The following is a 17,652-nucleotide window of genomic DNA, read 5'->3' as shown; positions in this document are numbered from 1 at the left end:
TAAGAACTGTATAATGTTCGTTAAAATGGAATGTAATCTGCTGTCTGTACCACTATTGGTGACGCGTCGAGATTCTTTCGCCAACCCACTTACGGAGATTTCTCTGAGCATCGCGCATCGCTGCTACGACTTAACAACATCAATTAATAAAACAGTGTTCACGCCAAAACTACTAAGCACATTTTAAATTAATTTATTTATAATAAATGCGAATTAGCGAGGCTTTTCCCTAGTTTTACCATAAATTATTAATAAATAAATCTTATAACAAATAAGTATTGCAATACAGTGATGAACTGCCAGCAAGGTACACTGTCACAGGAATTAAACTTTTAAATATTTTTATGGTAATTGGATGTAGGCTAAGAAAAAGAAAAAAAGTAGTTGTTTTGCGCCGTACTGCTACCACCTCCTTCATTTAATTATAATGGGTAAATCCAGAGTAAACGACGTGCTGGTAGAAGGAATAAATCATGGCTTTACAAAATTGGGGAGTACACGGGTACTACGACGGCGGAAAAGTTGCTGCATCTGGAACAGGACAAGAGACTGACGGCCAACCTCCGGTAATAGAGGTTTACTAAAAGAAAAAGAAGGTTTAAAATATTGTAAATACTATAAATTTGTGTACCGTAGATAAATAATTAATAAATAAAAACCATTTCACAGCCATTTAAATCTTGTTGGTAGACTTTTAACCCGTAAATGAAGCTCATAAAAAAAAATCAGTGGCGCTACAACCTCTTTAGGTCTTGACCTTAGGTTGGTGAATCTGTTTCATGATCATTTTTAAATCTAATAGGCAAGTAGGTGATCAGCCTCCAGTGCCTGACACACGTCGTCGATTTTTTGGGTCTAAGACATGTCAGTTTCCTCACGATGTTTTCCTTCACCGTTCGAGCAAATGTTAAATGCACAGATAGAAAGAAACTCCATTACAACCGGGGATCGAACCTACGACCACAGGAATGAGAGTCGCACGCTGAAGCCACTAGGCCAACACTGCTCTAAAAATGAAGCTCATTAGTTAACACAAAACAAAAATATTTTTTCATCACAAAATTAATCCAATTCATGTGGTTCTATAAATAAACCATAGAGGATAATTAAAGCTTATTAATTTCTATAATTTTTTATCACAAACATTAGTTCGAGTTCCTTACAAGATCATTAGCAGACAAGTGAATAGAAACCCAGTTCGCACGCTGTGATACGGCGTCACACGCGTTCCAAGAAACTCGGATGAGACTATCTATTTATAGTTCTACTTATAAAAACTTATACAACGTACTTTTACCTTTTTTACATACTCTTCATATACACTATTTCATATAGACGATTGCGCACGATTATGTTCAAAGGTTGTATGTGATTTACAGTTTCTTCTTTCACATTTCTTTTATTTTATCAGAACTAAAAGTAATTTCAATTCAAAACATTAAAACAGTGGCGAAGCAAATTTAAGAATTTTAAAATTAATTTCGTTACATTGGCAAAACAAAACTGATTTTTTACCAAATGTAATTCCGCTACGCTAAATCATATTTTTAAAATTGTATTTAAATGTTAAATGTAAATAAGCTAATGTTACTAGTTCATTTATTAACATTTAACAAGTTAAGCCATATCTCTTAAAACACTAAGAATAACAACAGCGCTACGCGCGTTGATGTCTTTTCTTAAAAGATTTTTTCAAGAATGTTTCTGTGAGGAACTTAGCATAATAATTAATTCAGCAGGTCACGTGAAAGGGTGTCATCAGCCCAGATGTAAAGGCCAGCGGTTGCTCCGCGCAACCTTTTGAAGGTTCAAGACGAAAGCGGACATCGTGCCCTTCATTCTTGAACTTGGGTGAATGTCACAAAAGATAAGCGGTCGCTGCTTACATCTATGGACTATCTTACAATATGGAGACAATTTTTCTTAGCATGTTCTTGATCCGCTGAAATAAGGGTGGCTAAGAAGTATGGAGGAGATAACTATCGAAATCAGTGCACAACACAATTTCGATAAGCAGAAACCTTCTTGTGATTAATATTTTTGTTATGCTATGAATCCTGGACAGAAAAATATGTATATGTTGAAATTCCTTTAATTACTCTTAACCAATGAAAAACGAAAATATTTTTTTAATATAATATATTGGTTAATGTCTAAAAGACAATATGAATATTAACAAAACGAGATCTTAGGCATCTTGGAAACGTCAGATTTTAATTGATACATTTCTTTAAACTATAGGGAGTTAAATGAAACTTTTAAAAGCTAAAATCATAGAAATTTAACAGATTAATCATACAAAATATGTATAACCTATATATTACAATTAATAACCCTTTTCTTTAATATTGGTTAAGATAAAAAATCTAGATGTTAGATTTACATATTTTTTAACTAAATCTCATCCTGAGGAAATTTCATCACAGAGATCTCTCTTCTATTATGTGTTTAAATTAAATTCAAATTCAAAATCATTTATTCATATAGGTAACATAATGTGCACTTACGAACGTCAAAAAAAGAAATATACATTAAATACTTCTAATTTCACATTTACTTTAAAAACTCGAAAAGTTTTCTTCCTTATAATAATTTTCATAGAAATAGAGGTTCTATACTTAATTATAACTCGCAGGTCAGGTAAAGTAATGATTAATCGCCAACATACTGAAGACAGCTCGTAATGAGTAGGTAAATTACTAGTACGACCTATCCATATAGTATACAGTGGAATTAATAACTAACAGCACTATTTCTCGGTCGAATGCTGGGGAAAGCGGAGCTATAAACAGTCAATGGGTGGATTATACGATATAATGAAAAAGCATATTTCAGAAAACCAACATTATTTGTGATTTATTATCTTGACATAATACCTTTTGTGTTGCCAACATGGTGCAAACAATCCTAACCTTAGTTAGATTCTTGGGAAAGCCAGTTCATGCCAGTTCAATGAAGAGAGATATCTATGCTTGTTTTACAAAATATGCAAAACGTAGTGGTAAGTGCAATTTGATATGGAATTGAATTGTTATGGGACCTAAAATGTAGAACAGTTACTATAGCCTAGTTAGAATAAAATGTACGACCTATATATATACTTTTTTAATAATTTTACTCTGTGTTTTATATATACAATGATTTGGGTGATGGGAGGCCATAGTTAATAGTCAAATGAAATATTCCGATATGTGTTTGTATTCAATATCTTCTACTCAATATATTCCTCTACACAAGTAAGGAATCAACGTAAGTTTTCCGATATTCAAACAGCCATAAAAACGCAGTTACGTATTTGTTATTTAAAGTACAAAGTATTCCCATGCGTGGCGGATGTAGCGCGGTGGCCCACTGGCCCACTTTCCTCAATGCAACGCCATCTAGTGGCCAGCGCGCGCAACACTGCGGAAGTAAAGGTTGGACGGTCAAGGTTATAGTGCTCACCTGTTTGAAATTTTAACGGTTCTCATATGTTACTTACAGCAAGATCTTAGATTTTATTTTACGATCTTTTCAATATTTGTGCGCTTAAAAAGTACAAAGTGAGATAAGTGTCAGGAAGATACTTATACTATTATTTTTCACTAAGCGGGACATAACAGTATATATGTGAATTAGAATAACTATTGTAATATTGTTACTTTATAAATTTTATATATCTATTATTATTTTAAGGTATAACCTTACTTACCGGCGGTAAGTAAGGTTATACATATGTATTTAATAATGACGGGTTGACCTGCCTGTACCTACGTATTCTGTATATATACATACCTGTAAATATACCTAATTAACCGGAAATAAAAATATTAATTTAATTTATTTATATTGAAGACACATTTTAGAGTTGCTATTAAATCGTTCTATTAAAATTACCAGGATTCTATTATCGGAAATACAAATAATATAATCCTTCAAAAGCTTGTATGTAACGGTACTTATATTACCATACCTCTAATACATTATGTATACGTAGATTACCATAATTGTACGTTACTCTACAATATCTAAACTACAAATATACCATAGATAATTTAGTATTAAAGAGCTTAAAGAAAACTTCTAATTTTACTAAAAAGTTTATTTCGGCTCAGGAATTAAGATTTAAGAAGCTCATTCCCATCATATCAGGTCTACAAAAAAAATTTTTTTTTAATGCTTTTGTGTATATTATTAAAAATCAATACATATGTATTCGCATAGTTACAGACTAAAATAAATACGAAATCAACCAAACGTCGTTAAATACTAGATTTTCGTATTCAACAATGACCCCGGACCGCAAATCCGTTAAAAACTCAAAACGGTTAATTTGACGCGTCCCATTTCCCAGTAAGTGTGCCGTGCGGCCGCGACGAGAGCGAGTGTAAGTACAGTTAACTTTGCGCCCGCGCACTTTTACTTTTTAACTGATTGCCGATTCACTATGCGGGATACCTGCCTTTTTTTAAATATTATCTCTACATCCTTGTTAGTAGGTATTTTTAGCTAATTTCAACACATATGATGGCAACAAGTCTGATGTTATCTTTTATTTTATTTTTTGTTATAACAAAATCTTGAATATTTTGAAGACAAGTATTTCTCGTGTTACGTCATAGATTATGTGTGTATACGACTTGGAACACGGGCGTCAGCTGAAATATATGTGCCGTTTAGCTACATATATATATGTAATATATTCTAAGCTAAGTAATCCTAAGAAATATATTTTAATGCAATGACTACTTCAACATATCAAGATCAAAAAAAAATATTCATTACAATCAAGTATACAGTATTTACAATTTTCATAACCTACAAAGTAATAATAAAAATTATTAAAAACAAAATCGAAACAAATTTTAAAAGTTTGGTCTCTATGGCAGTGTACCTTTAACGCAAGCAGCATTTCCTCGCTGTATTGTGATACTTATTCATTAAGCCAGGAAAACACCAGCTCTGGCATCACTAATACTATCTACCAGGTGCCAACTTAAATATTTAATAAGCGTCTTTCCTCTTGAACCCCATGGTCCAAGAGTCTCTACTCCAAAAGGAACAAATACATTAATTACGTGCCATTGCTATAGATCAGTATTTTCTTTGGAACATAATCTATAACATTTTGATTCCTAAATTCTTATTTAATTAGGAGTTTTGAGATGTTTTGTTATTTATCGAGTATCAAACTAAAATTTTAGTATTTACACATTTGAGGACCATTATATGCAAGTAGTTTTTCAATTGCCTGATGTGTCCATGGGCGGGCGGTATCACTTACCATCGGGTGAGCCTTCTGCCCGTTTGCCCCCTGTTCTATAAAAAAATATGTAAGCAATTCAACAGTTTGGAATGCTGACATTTGAATAGCACATGATAACTGTATATTTTGGTTATCGTAACGAAAATGATATCATTGAGCGTGGTGAGTGACATCAAGTGGGGCAAGGTAGGAGTTTTTGTCGTTTATTGGATATTTTGGAATTTGCACAGTTATTATGACACCATAAAATGTGATTCACATTAACTGTACATAACCACGCAATACATAACAAAGTTGGGCAATATTGATTAATAACCAAAGAAAAATATTTCTTGCAAAATCAAAGTAAAAACAAATTACAAATTTTTTTACTTATTTTAATCTGTACTAAGTTAATATCTGAGTAGTTTGCAAGAACGCCTCCGCAGGTGAATGACTCCTCCACGGATTTCCAGGTGTCTCCAGCTGCATCCAGCTACAGCCAACTGATTTGATAATGTCATCCGCCCATCTTGTGGTCTCGGTATCCCTCTATATCCTTTTCCATTAGGTCTTTCCAATAATAATAGTTATATTTAAAAATAGTTATGTTAGTTAGGGAAAAATGATAAAAGAAATTTTTTACGTTGCGATTGCATATCATAAAAAAATTGTGTATTTTGAAATGATAATTATTTTATATAAAGAACATAAAATAATATATGATAAATTTTGACAACTGTGAGCTGTTATTTTAACACAGTGTTGGCTAGTGTTATTAACTTTATCAGTCAATATTTGTTTTTATATGGAGTTTAGAATAGTGGCTAGTTTAAACCTTAGTTATAAGATGTAGTTAAATTATTTTTTATTATTTCAGTAAATGTAAAATATATTATTGTGAGGTGACGTATTAAGTAGTACAGGCAGAATAATGTGGAAAATAAATAAATAGTTCAGGACTAGTAATTAATACATGATGGCCCCGATGTAATTCTGCTTGGGCTTCGATCTCTGCAACTTTTCTATTGATAATTTTATTACAGGCTTCGTCAGATAGCTCATATATTTTGGGTCTATGTTGACATGATATATACGATCAAAATATAAAATCCGTATCGTTAGAATCATAAAATCAGATAGAAAAAAATCTAAAAGGCACAATTTTATAGATAGATGCGCATGCGCAGTGGTGTGAGTGCGGTGCTCGTCCGAGACGTCGCTCGGCAGTGGGTCAAGAAACAAGGTCAGGCCATTTCTCTTACTTGGTGGGGCTGCGTAGGCGCATACTATGACTTTGCATGCCTTAACGATTTAGCTTGGATAATAATTGCTAAACATAAATGTTCAATTGGTCGTAGGGCGTGGGTTTGGAAGTTGGCCCATTTCGATATTAATATATAAATCGCATAAAACATTCCAGCGGGTTTAATATTTTTATTTCGATGCAAATGCCTGTAGTGATTTGCTAACCTAATCTAATATTAATCAAAATAAATATATTAAAGCTTCTTATATATTCAGATTTAATTATTTAAAAAAAACTATACTGCACGAATTATTTTTAGCAAATCATTGAAATACCAGAGTACTTTATATAAGAATCTGCATCCAATTAAAATATTACAGTTATTTTTTTTACTAAGAGACCTCAAATACTCCTTAAAGCTCTTAAAACTAAATGGCCCCACGTCCTACTTGCAATTTAGCCCACATTATTGACCCGAATTCCCAAAACAACCGAATTGTAACCTACTTAATCAACTAGTAGTAAATTCAAGCTTGCGTATACCTTGTTGAGCCTAAAAACTTGGCTGTGAAAAAATAATATATAGCAATAGTTTAATTTTATTAAATAATGGTAAGAGTTTATTTTTCATAAAAATTCCGTCAATGAATTCATAAATAGCGGTAAGCTCGAAGCTTTTTTGCAATTAACGAATTTCAGTGTAAGAAATTGATAAGACTTAACTTCTATTTTCTTTAACTATTTTCAGGAATTTAGTTTAAAAACACCCGATCATCTGGATATAACTTTACAGAAACTTCTAAAAAGCACCCTTTTAAAATTCCATAAAACTTCGTAAAAACATCTTTAAAGATATTACTTACAACAGGTAGAAATGTCTTCAATAAGTATCAGATTTATTTGAAAAAAAAGACACTATTTTTTATTCATTTATTAACACACAAAATAAATTTAAGTCAAATGTAATAGAAAACAATATTATTTTAATAATTAAGAAAATGAATCAACATTTTCTTATCTTATTCTTATCTTAATACTAATTGTATTATTATCATTGTTTTAGGATACCAAAATTTTCCCGCCAAATTATACAAAATTTGATGTAGAAAACTTTATATGTAGCCACTGCGTCATCACAAAGCATTATATTATAAAGAAAATATATAAAGGTAACGCAGTGTATAGTTCTCAAATTGATGTAAATACATATAACGCAAATGTGAAAATATAAGACAATGACATATTATAGCTATTACTATATTTGAGTTTCGTCAATTTGCAAATAATTCAAGTCAAACATTAATAATCACTTTCGAACATAATTGTTCTGAGCGCCATCTATTAGAGACTACGCAAACTACGATAATAAAAAGTGGTCTTACGATAAGATGTAAATATCACTTGTCAAATACACGATTTTGATAGTTTTGATTCGAATTTAGAATTGTGCGGTATTTATTACTGCATTGATAGTTTCCTTTCCAATTCCAACCACTGTGGGGGTAGCTCATTACGATAAGAGCCCTCTAGCGGGAGATTAGTTAAAGCATCCTCAATAAAAGCACTGTTTAATTCCCCAGATAAAGGCCGTGCGTAGGGGCGAGTAACAGAGGTTAAGCGCCTGTTGTACATTAACAGCTCGTAGTGTCTGCGTTCTGGAAATATAATATTTTTTTAAATACCTTATTTCGTTTAATAGGATCTATGGTTACACACGTATAGCGGTACTTCCGTATTAACGCCACCGCGGCAAAAATTTAATGGTTAGCAAGTGTGGACAACCTAAACCTAACCTAACCTAAACTGAACCTTTTCGGCTTCGAAAGTATTTTGATTTTATAAAAGGTTATGGGCAGTTCTAAATCTTGTTATAAATCACAACCCATTTTTATACAGTATTTAATTTATATTTAATCATCAATGTAGGTTTAGGTTGTCCACGCTAACCATTAAATTCTTGCCGCGGTGGCGTTAATACGTAAGTACCGGTTAAGCTCTAGCCAAGTATTGACACTTATTTTAAAAGTTCTTTATTTATAGTTAGTTCAGTTCATATTTCTGTTATTATAGCGCCTACCCATCCACTATACTCGCCTTAATTTATTATTATTTGGAATGCACTTGCGTTGTCTACATCTTATATAGTTGTGTACATCTTATATTTTTATTAAGTCAATTCAAAATTATTGTTTTTATTTTTACAATTTAAAAAAGTAAATCTTGAGACAATCACTTGTGCTTGGGGAATATTCTTATTATGTTATAATTAACATGTCATACAAATAACGCATATTAAAAATTGTATTAAATTATTGTTCAGAGGAGTACAAGGTACTAGTACGAGGCAAAACTGCGCTTTGATTCTTGAAATGCGTTTTGTAACGTCATGTAAAATTAATAAATTCGCGATCGTATTCTATAATCTATAGTGAGAGACCACAGACAACTTTGTTATTAGTTTTGTCATAACATTTAACTGGATTAGATTCAATAAATATTTATTTACAAAATAGTGTAGTCAAAATGTTTACTGGCTGGTTGAGCGACAAGCTTGATACAAATTTGTAAGACTGCCTCCAATTTATTCGTATATTATCGTAGACACCTATTCTTCATAGACATTTCAGTTATTACAAACAAAAACATACACACATAATAACAATAATCAAAGAGAAAATATCAAATAAAAGATATAATGAAAGATATATATTAAGTTTTTTTTATTCATTTCCCATTCGGTTCGACTCAATTATGTAATGCGTGTGTGTTGTTGCCTTAATGGGCCCTGTCTCAGTATTATGCTGAGGAACAGAATGTTCCACAGTGCTGGTCATTCTGCCAGAGACCACATCAGCTATTTTGTCGCAAAAAAAAATATATTAACGCATAGCAAAAAAAAATATTAGTAAAAGTTAGCAATATCAGTAATGAAGTCTTGTTTGTGTATGTGGTGTGAAGTAAATATAATAAAAATTAAAGGTTACAAATAAGAATAATTGTTAATTCGATTTTTTTTAAGATACTTCTTTTGGCGCGATGGAGAAAAATTATGACAGAGAATTATACGACGCGCGCGGAGACCAACACCTAAATTCGACATCGTAAAGTTATGTCTAGATAACATGGAAATCGATAACTATGTTCAAGTTGTATATTCTAGTATTTTTATATTTAGAACATGTGTTTCGTAACAGTACAATTAAACAGTGTGAATAAAAAAAATATTATTTCGCTGTTTTTAAATCAACTGCATATACGACGGTGATAGTAAACGATAAATATTAAAATTAATCAAAAAGATTTTATTTAAATAAATCGTTAATCACTACTGCATATTAGTTATTTTTTTCCATACGCCAAAGAAGTATAACTTCTCACGCCTGTACATAAGTACACACACTCTTTTTTTTATCTATCTATCTTCAAGACAAGATTTTTTTGTATCAAGTACAGACCCTCAGGAGTAATAGCTTTGCAGTACTTGATGGTGTGCGCGTCGTCGCCAGTTGCGCCACAGCGCTCGCACACGAGATGTCGCAGTACGGGACAAGACAGCTTTCCTTCCGTACGCAGTCTGTGACTGCGGTACACCGACTCACACTCGCCATTGTTCTTGCAAAAGCGACAAATCTGAAATTTATTAGCTATCGATTTACTCTAATAATATGTTTAGTGTAAACCTAAAATCAATACAGGCATTAAGCCTCACAAACTGCCAATAGACTGTAAATATACACTGTATATGCAAAAGGATTTATCAGTCAGATAGGCCATGACAGAAAATAAATGACAAAAATCTAGTCTAACGCCCAAACCCCATAACCTGTCTCAATCCATTTTGAATTGAGATGACATCTTTATCCAAATATTTTGAAGTGTGCCAATAACCAATCGACGGATTGTAATAGCCATCTGTCGATACAAGGTATTCATGGTATTTGGGATCGGTGTCCTATCTTAAGATTTTTACTTATAACAGCTTTTTAAATAAGTAAATTGCTTTGTTTTCAACATGTATGGTTTTATTTACTTTATTTGATTTATATTGATTATAAAATATGTGTATAAAGAGCGAAGAGATTGCATTCTATCCGTCGCCGAAAATGTTTTTTTTTTCGTAGGCTTTGGTTATTGGGATGCAGATAGAAGATCGATCGACTGTCACGGGGTGACATCTCATCATCCTATCCAAATGAAAAATCGACTGTTATTAATCTCTATGGATAAAATTCTCGTGTTACAATGTTCGTTCCCATCCGAAACGGATCGACCGATTTTTATGAAATTTTTTATGCATATTCAGTAAGGTTGAGAATAGGTTATTATCTATCTTTCGTACCCCTCAGCGGTAAGGGGTGTCCACAGCATATTTTTTTTAGATATTTTTTTTTATTTTTATTTAATAACTAGCGACCCGCCCCGGCTTCGCACGGGTGCAATGCTGATACTAAATACACTACAGAAAATCTGTGAACGTTGTATATAAAAATGTGGGTTATCCATAAGAGATAGACATATACCATCATTGACTTTTCTGTAGACCTTTTCAATGTGTACAATACTTAGTACATTATTTTGATAAAACTCGTAGGTTAGGCCTGCGTTTGCAATGTAAGCGGAAAAAATGTAAGTATTTACGACATCACATTAGAAACCTCAAAAATAACAGTACTTTCCCACTATTTAATTGATGTTATTATACATATAAACCTTTCTCTTGAATCACTCTATCTATTAAAAAAATCTTTTGCGCATTTCCGCATCAAAATCCGCTGCGTAGTTTCAAAGATTTAAGCATACAAAGGGACATAGGGACAGAGAAAGTGACTTTGTTTTATACTATGTATTGATTATACAGCATCCCAAAATACATAAAACTCTTAGTTTTCATCTACCCTCTATGGTCAACCCTTTCATTTTACTGGTTATTTAGAAACTTATATCGTTCAGGGACGAAAAACCTAAAAAGTTTTCATTCCAAAAAACCGAACAGTCTCTGGGGTAGCACAGCAAAATGTTCCATGTTGGTATGTACTAAACAAGGAGGCAAGTAAAACCACAATGAGAAACGAAGTTTGCGGGGGCAGCCAGTATATAAAATTTACTTGTGTGAAATATTGTTCTTACCTTATCCTTTACAACTTTATTCTTTGGAGCAATCTTCCTATAATAGTTTATGAAGAAGTAGAGAGCCTTCGAGGGTATTGTGGTGAGCAGCTGAATCTGCTCGTCATTAAGGTAGTTCTGTAGAATACCAGCAGCTGTTTCATGGGGTAATTGTGAAACTGAAACGTCAAAACGTTTATTGCAATCAAATTGTGAACACGCGATGCTGCAGTAGCAATAGATGACTTCAGTTGTCTTAGTTAAAGTCTACGTATTTTATAATTTTCTATTTCTCCTTAATTCTCGATGCTAGGAATTTATTTGCAATAAAATTACCTAAAATAACAATTTCTTTATGTTTTTGTACTATATTTTTACCATCGTAAAAGTACGGTGTACAAAATTGTAATATACTTGTAATTTTCAGTATAAAAAGCATATCTATAAAAGAAATTTTCCGATTTAATTACCTTGGCCGTATGAAGTTTCCTTTACACGTGCGGCCAAATTTGTCCCAAATGAGGTTTGATTTGGAAAATAAGCCTCCGACTGACGAGTGGGCGAATTTGGTTGTCCAATCCCCGAATCAAAAGATACGGGAGAAATATTCCCGTAGTTGGCTGCAGTCGGGTATATATTTTTAGCCTCTGGGCACGACCTTTGGGTGAGGTACTTTCTAGCTGGCCCCAAGCCTGATAAGCCTGGAAAATATTCTAAGGTCAAGCCTCTGGGCCCCTATATAAAGATTATATAGATGCTAAGGTACTGACATTTAGACACGGCTTGTATCATCACAAAAATTACTGGTAGCGAAACAATAATGTCAGAGGAAAACTTTGAAATAATGATTGAAAGAAAACACTTTTTTACCGGATTGAAGCTATGTATTTTTATTGTAAACTTATAATTATTTAGACATAATTTTAAATTTATCCGACGTTTCGCGTGCTTTACAGCGGGCGTGGTCAAAAGGTGTTGATAAATTGTTGAAAAATTTAAAATTATGTTAAATAATTATGTTTACAATAAAAATACATAGCTTCAATCCGGTAAAAAAGTGTTTTCTTCAAATGTGTAAAAGCTATGTTAATAAAAGACAATACTATTTGAAATAATAATTTCAACAGTAATACTTTGATGTACTGTGTTTACGATTTGTTCTGCTTTTATGTAAACATATCAATTTTTGCCTAGCCTATTGATAAACCAAACGTTGCTACACGCATAAATCAACTTGGCAACTGATTTGGCGATAATGACACTTGGCGAGGTGCTTAGTTAACGAACACGGACAATACAACTTGGTATTATTATTACATTATGTAAGAGCATCATTGAAAATAAACATCCTTAAGAAAGGGAGTGGAGTATTGTGTCCGTAAATCAGAATAATGAAAAGTTAAATATCGCCCATTTTACATTGGTTTTTACAATACTTTAAATCAGATGTAGTTGATGTGTTAGTGCTTGTTCACGTAGGTACGCGCGGACGCGGGCGCGGGGGCGAGCACGGGAAACGTTCACATTAACCGCCATGCGTTCGCGAGTGTGACAGGATTCATTTCTAGCGACAAGTTCAAACTGGTTGAACTTACCTGACGTCGCGAGTGAAACGCGCGCGTTGCCGCTAGTTTGACATGAACACACAGAAACATCTTCACGCGTTGAAATTACCGCGAGCGCTCCGCGCGCACCAGTCGCTAGCTTAGACCGCACGTGCGTTTCGTACGGGAACACTTGGAATCACTACATAATGTTTGATATTTCGTCACCGCGCCCGCCACCGCGCCCGCGAGTCAACGTGATCAAACACTTACTATGACAATTACTTAAGCAAATTGCCTTTCTATACTGGCGAAATAGAATCACACAAATTGTACTAAAATCCGCTTCAGACAAAACATTGCGACGGAATAAAAAGTTTTTACAGTAACCGCCAAGAGGATTTACCATTCGGATAGTCGTCCCACGTTACGTAATTTACAGACTTCCACTTACTGACTTTAAACCCAACTGTTGAATTTGTGTACCGAGCGTGCAAGGTTTCAACATCAGAGTAATAACCCAGCAGTGGAGAAAAATTAATTATAATAACCGAGATCCGAACTGAGGACCTCTGACATTACTAACCTAACACTTAGTTACCTTTATATGAAAGTGTGTCGTTTTCAGGTTCATAGGGTGAGTCGACCCCATTGTAACGGAACTCTTCCATGACGTCACTATAGGTAGACATTTTTTCCCCTGTAATATTAATATTTTACAATTAAAAAAAATCAGTGGCTAGAACCTTTTAAGCCTTAGATTTTTAAATGTGTCATGATCATTTTTAATTCTAATAGGCAAAATCAGCCTCCAGTGCCTGACACACGTCGTCGACTTTTTGGGTCTAAGACACGTCGGTTTCCTCACGATGTTTTCCTTCGCCGTTCGAGCAAATGTTAAATACGCACATATAAAGAAAGTCCATTGGTGCACATCCGGGGATCGAACCTACGATCTCATGTATGACGCGTCACACGCTGAAGCCACTAGGCCAACACGAGCAGTGTTAAACTTAAACAATAAAATCAAATGGAAAATCTTTTTATTTAATTCAATACATTTTGTTTGCTAATGTAGCTTTTGTAGGTTGGAAATAAAATTGAGAATTTGAATAGAATTGGGCAAACATTGCCGGCATTTTGTCGAGTCCTTCAAAGCCACCAGAAGCATAAAATACAGCAATTATAATTTGTTACATCCCATTACATCAAACCCGATACTTCAGACGTACTAAACCACTGAGCAACGAGACTTTAAAAATAACTTAAGACTTTTCCATTCTATAAACGTTAAAAAAATAATAAAAGTATTTTTTTATGCAATAGACGGGCTCACCAGATGGTAAGTGATGTCTATGGAACACTATCAAACACTCGCGAGTCCGTTTCCGACCTTTTAAATAATTATTACGGTCTTTTCTGAAAGGACTAAGTCATAATGGTTCGAAAACATTTCGAGAAAAAATTACAAAATACATATTTCTTTAATCAAGACACTGTCAGGATTTCAAGTTAAAAAACGACTATAATGGCCTACTAAGCAAGGTGAATGTACCTCCCAAACGAAATCTACATTTGTTTTTTTTAGTGATAAAAACATATTTCCCTAGATATCGAATCTAGAACTACGACATTAATCTATCGTAAAGATTAATTAAAATTAGTATTTTTAAGTAAGTAGTAAAGAAACATGCCTACCTGGTAAAAATATCGACGATGGACGAATAGGAGTCTCATTAAATATGGAGTTCATGTTCATGTTCCAAACCATCCCCTAGAACATTTAAATATTATTACCTTGACATACGCAAAGTACCGTCATAAATAAAATATAAAAGGTATAGTAAACACCATCAAATTACTTCCAGCTATAATACAGAAGTATATCAAATGAAATTTCACATCAAGATGGCGACGATGCACCAATTTTCTTTATAAATAAAATATACAGGTAAAATATAAAATATAGGTACATACATATTTGTAAAGTAAATAAAAAATGAAATGTGAACATATAATGGTAAATACTAATTTGTAGGCAAATAAACAAAAAATTATATATAAATAAAAAGTAATGAAAACAAATTACTCTGTCCTAAATTATGAAATCTCTTAACCTAAAGTCTAATTAATATAAAAAAATTAATAGTAAAATATATAAGGCAAAGATACTCACTAAATCTTAAAATGAATATAATTTCTTTAATTATTCTAACTTCGTTCTTGGCGTCCGCGTCCTTCGAAGTTCTTTTGAAGACTGAAGTGTAATTACTAATTACTTTAAAATATACGCCACATATTTATATGGAGCTCATCGAGTAAAGTCTGTAAACAACCCGTAAGGCAAGATGCACACTTCCTTATATATACTAGAATATTCTACAAAAGCGACCTGGCTAGAAAAGCTAAACGATAATAAAGTATTTTATTAATATATTCCTACTGTAAAAGGCGTTTAATAAAACGTAGAAAAATACACGACATATATTATAATAATAAATAAAATTGTTTTAGTTATTTTTGGATCTTAAAAATTCGTTACTCGCAACTGTTTTTGTAAATATCTTTAGCCCTTCGACATAATAATATTATGATTTAAACAATTTTCTTTGAGGCAAAATATTGTATACAACTGCCCTAATTGTTAACCAAAAATCTAGTTATTGTTGCATTTGACCTTGATAAAAGTCACTATGACTATTTTTTAAACTACCTTCAAACATTTACGAAATCGAATTTGCTGTTGCTCACTACCCACATTGAGCGTAAATATTCTTATATATTGACTGATGGATGAGTTACCTAAAATAATTCAGTTCTACTTCAGAATTAGAATTATTATAGTATACTATTAACAAATTAAGTTTTATGTATGCTATGCTTATGCAATAAAACTTGAAACTCAAACCCAAGGAAAAAATTTAAAAACTACTAGAACGATTAAAAAATTCTGTCATAATTAGAATACTACATTATCATGGAAAAACATAAGCTATATATAGGTTATTTTTTAATTAATGTCCAGTCATACAAGACATCCAGAAAATATCGTGTCTTGATATAATAATATGTGGTCGAATACTTCCAAAACATATTTACCAATTTTATATAATATGTATTTGGTAGTTAGTTAGGTACTACATTGTCGATATCAGATGTCGTAAAGCATCGAGTTTTTCTTTTTTCTATTTTTGGACAAAAAGACAATGGATATATCATCAGGATATTGTCAAAAATCTCGGGTCGCATATAGTTCTTACCATAACTATGTTTAAGACTATAGAACTATATGTGTAATTTATGAATATACCGTTTAAATAAAATGATTTTTTTTAGATTTTGGTAACTTGACAATAACTTACCTATCAATGTTGCACTACAATCTATTCTTGAAAAGTGATCTTCAAAAACCTCACCTGAGAAATTTACAATTTGGCTCATAATTTGTATTGTATATAATGTGAAATATATAACGTAAATTCTATAAAAATTAGATGTGATTGTAACAAAAAAAAACTCATCACTACTAATTAATAATAAAAGCAATAATATTTCGTTGCTCAAATTCAATGTTTATTTGCCGCGTTTAGTAAAAACGTATTAAACGCTAATCTGACACTTAATGTAAATATACAATTACAAACAACTGATCTCGTGCCGATTGTTATAAGTTTCTTCAAACGCATACTAGACATAATTATGTAATTCCAATTCCATATATGGGCATAGAACATGAATTTATGTTACCAAATGCTGACAATCGTACAAATGTTTTAATGTCTGCATACATTGTTGTATGCATAGATGTGTTTAGAATGTTTCATTTCAACTTCATATTAATATTGATAGCAATTATCCCATAATTAATTTTTTGTTGAAATATAAACGTACGTGACAATTTCGAAGAATTTAAAGAAATTTGTTGAATGAATCAAAAAAAGCGCCTAAAACCTACTTTCTAGTTAATTTTCTTTAAAATTAAAAAAAAATATTTGCTAAAGTGCCATCTAGATATTAACGGCATTTAAGTTATAACCAACATTCGTACGTCTTAGACTTTTGCATGTTTTATAAAAAGCTAACAAGATGGCATTGTGCTTAATAAATTTAAATTGGACGTAAAATTTAGATATTAATAGGGTAAATATGTAAGACATACTTTATTATCTCCCTGTATACTGCGTTCTTATATGACTATAGTTCCCATGACAATACAAATATAAACTTGCTGAGTTTCTTATCCGTTCTTCTAAGAACAAGGCCTCCTGGTAGTTTTGCGAACGTATGGCGTAGTCTTGCTCTTTCGTAAACGTTTTTGACATTCATAAGCATGCCATAAGACGTATCTATACTGAATAAACGAATTTTGAGAAAAAGATAATACTAAAAAAACGTCTGTCTCTGTCTGAGGGCGTGGTTGGAAAATAACATTTCGTTACCAGCTTCGACTAGACTGTTACAGTTTTACTGGTAACTCTATTGCCAGTTCTTGTCTTCCGTTCTATTTTTTTTTTATTTGAACCACAAAA

The 17,652-nt window shown here is 32.4% G+C and overlaps 1 protein-coding gene across 1 annotated transcript; it reads right to left on the bottom strand.

The window, feature by feature from the left end:
• Positions 1 to 7,396: 7,396 nt before the first annotated feature.
• Positions 7,397 to 15,450, bottom strand: LOC110994016. The gene is made up of 7 exons (XM_022260484.2): positions 15,300 to 15,450; positions 14,822 to 14,897; positions 13,725 to 13,823; positions 12,050 to 12,280; positions 11,601 to 11,758; positions 9,929 to 10,103; positions 7,397 to 8,128 (listed from the first exon to the last, which is right to left on the bottom strand). Exons 2-7 carry the CDS (start codon positions 14,892 to 14,894, stop codon positions 7,932 to 7,934), a joined length of 933 nt encoding a protein of 310 aa, XP_022116176.1. The 5' UTR covers positions 14,895 to 14,897; positions 15,300 to 15,450; the 3' UTR covers positions 7,397 to 7,931.
• Positions 15,451 to 17,652: the final 2,202 nt, after the last annotated feature.

The sequence above is a fragment of the Pieris rapae genome, chromosome 10 (assembly GCF_905147795.1).
Source record: "Pieris rapae chromosome 10, ilPieRapa1.1, whole genome shotgun sequence".
Taxonomy (NCBI): Eukaryota; Metazoa; Arthropoda; class Insecta; order Lepidoptera; family Pieridae; genus Pieris; species Pieris rapae.
This window is presented reverse-complemented; position numbering and strand designations above follow the sequence as displayed.

Bases quoted from the DNA above. Each gene is read 5' to 3' on its own strand.
- LOC110994016 (XM_022260484.2), bottom strand. From the start codon at position 14,894: ATGGTTTGGAACATGAACATGAACTCCATATTTAATGAGACTCCTATT. The intron at 13,824-14,821 runs GTAGGCATGTTT...TTAATATTACAG, and splicing joins ATCGTCGATATTTTTACCAG to GGGAAAAAATGTCTACCTAT. The intron at 12,281-13,724 runs GTAACTAAGTGT...AATATTTTCCAG, and splicing joins CGACACACTTTCATATAAAG to GCTTATCAGGCTTGGGGCCA.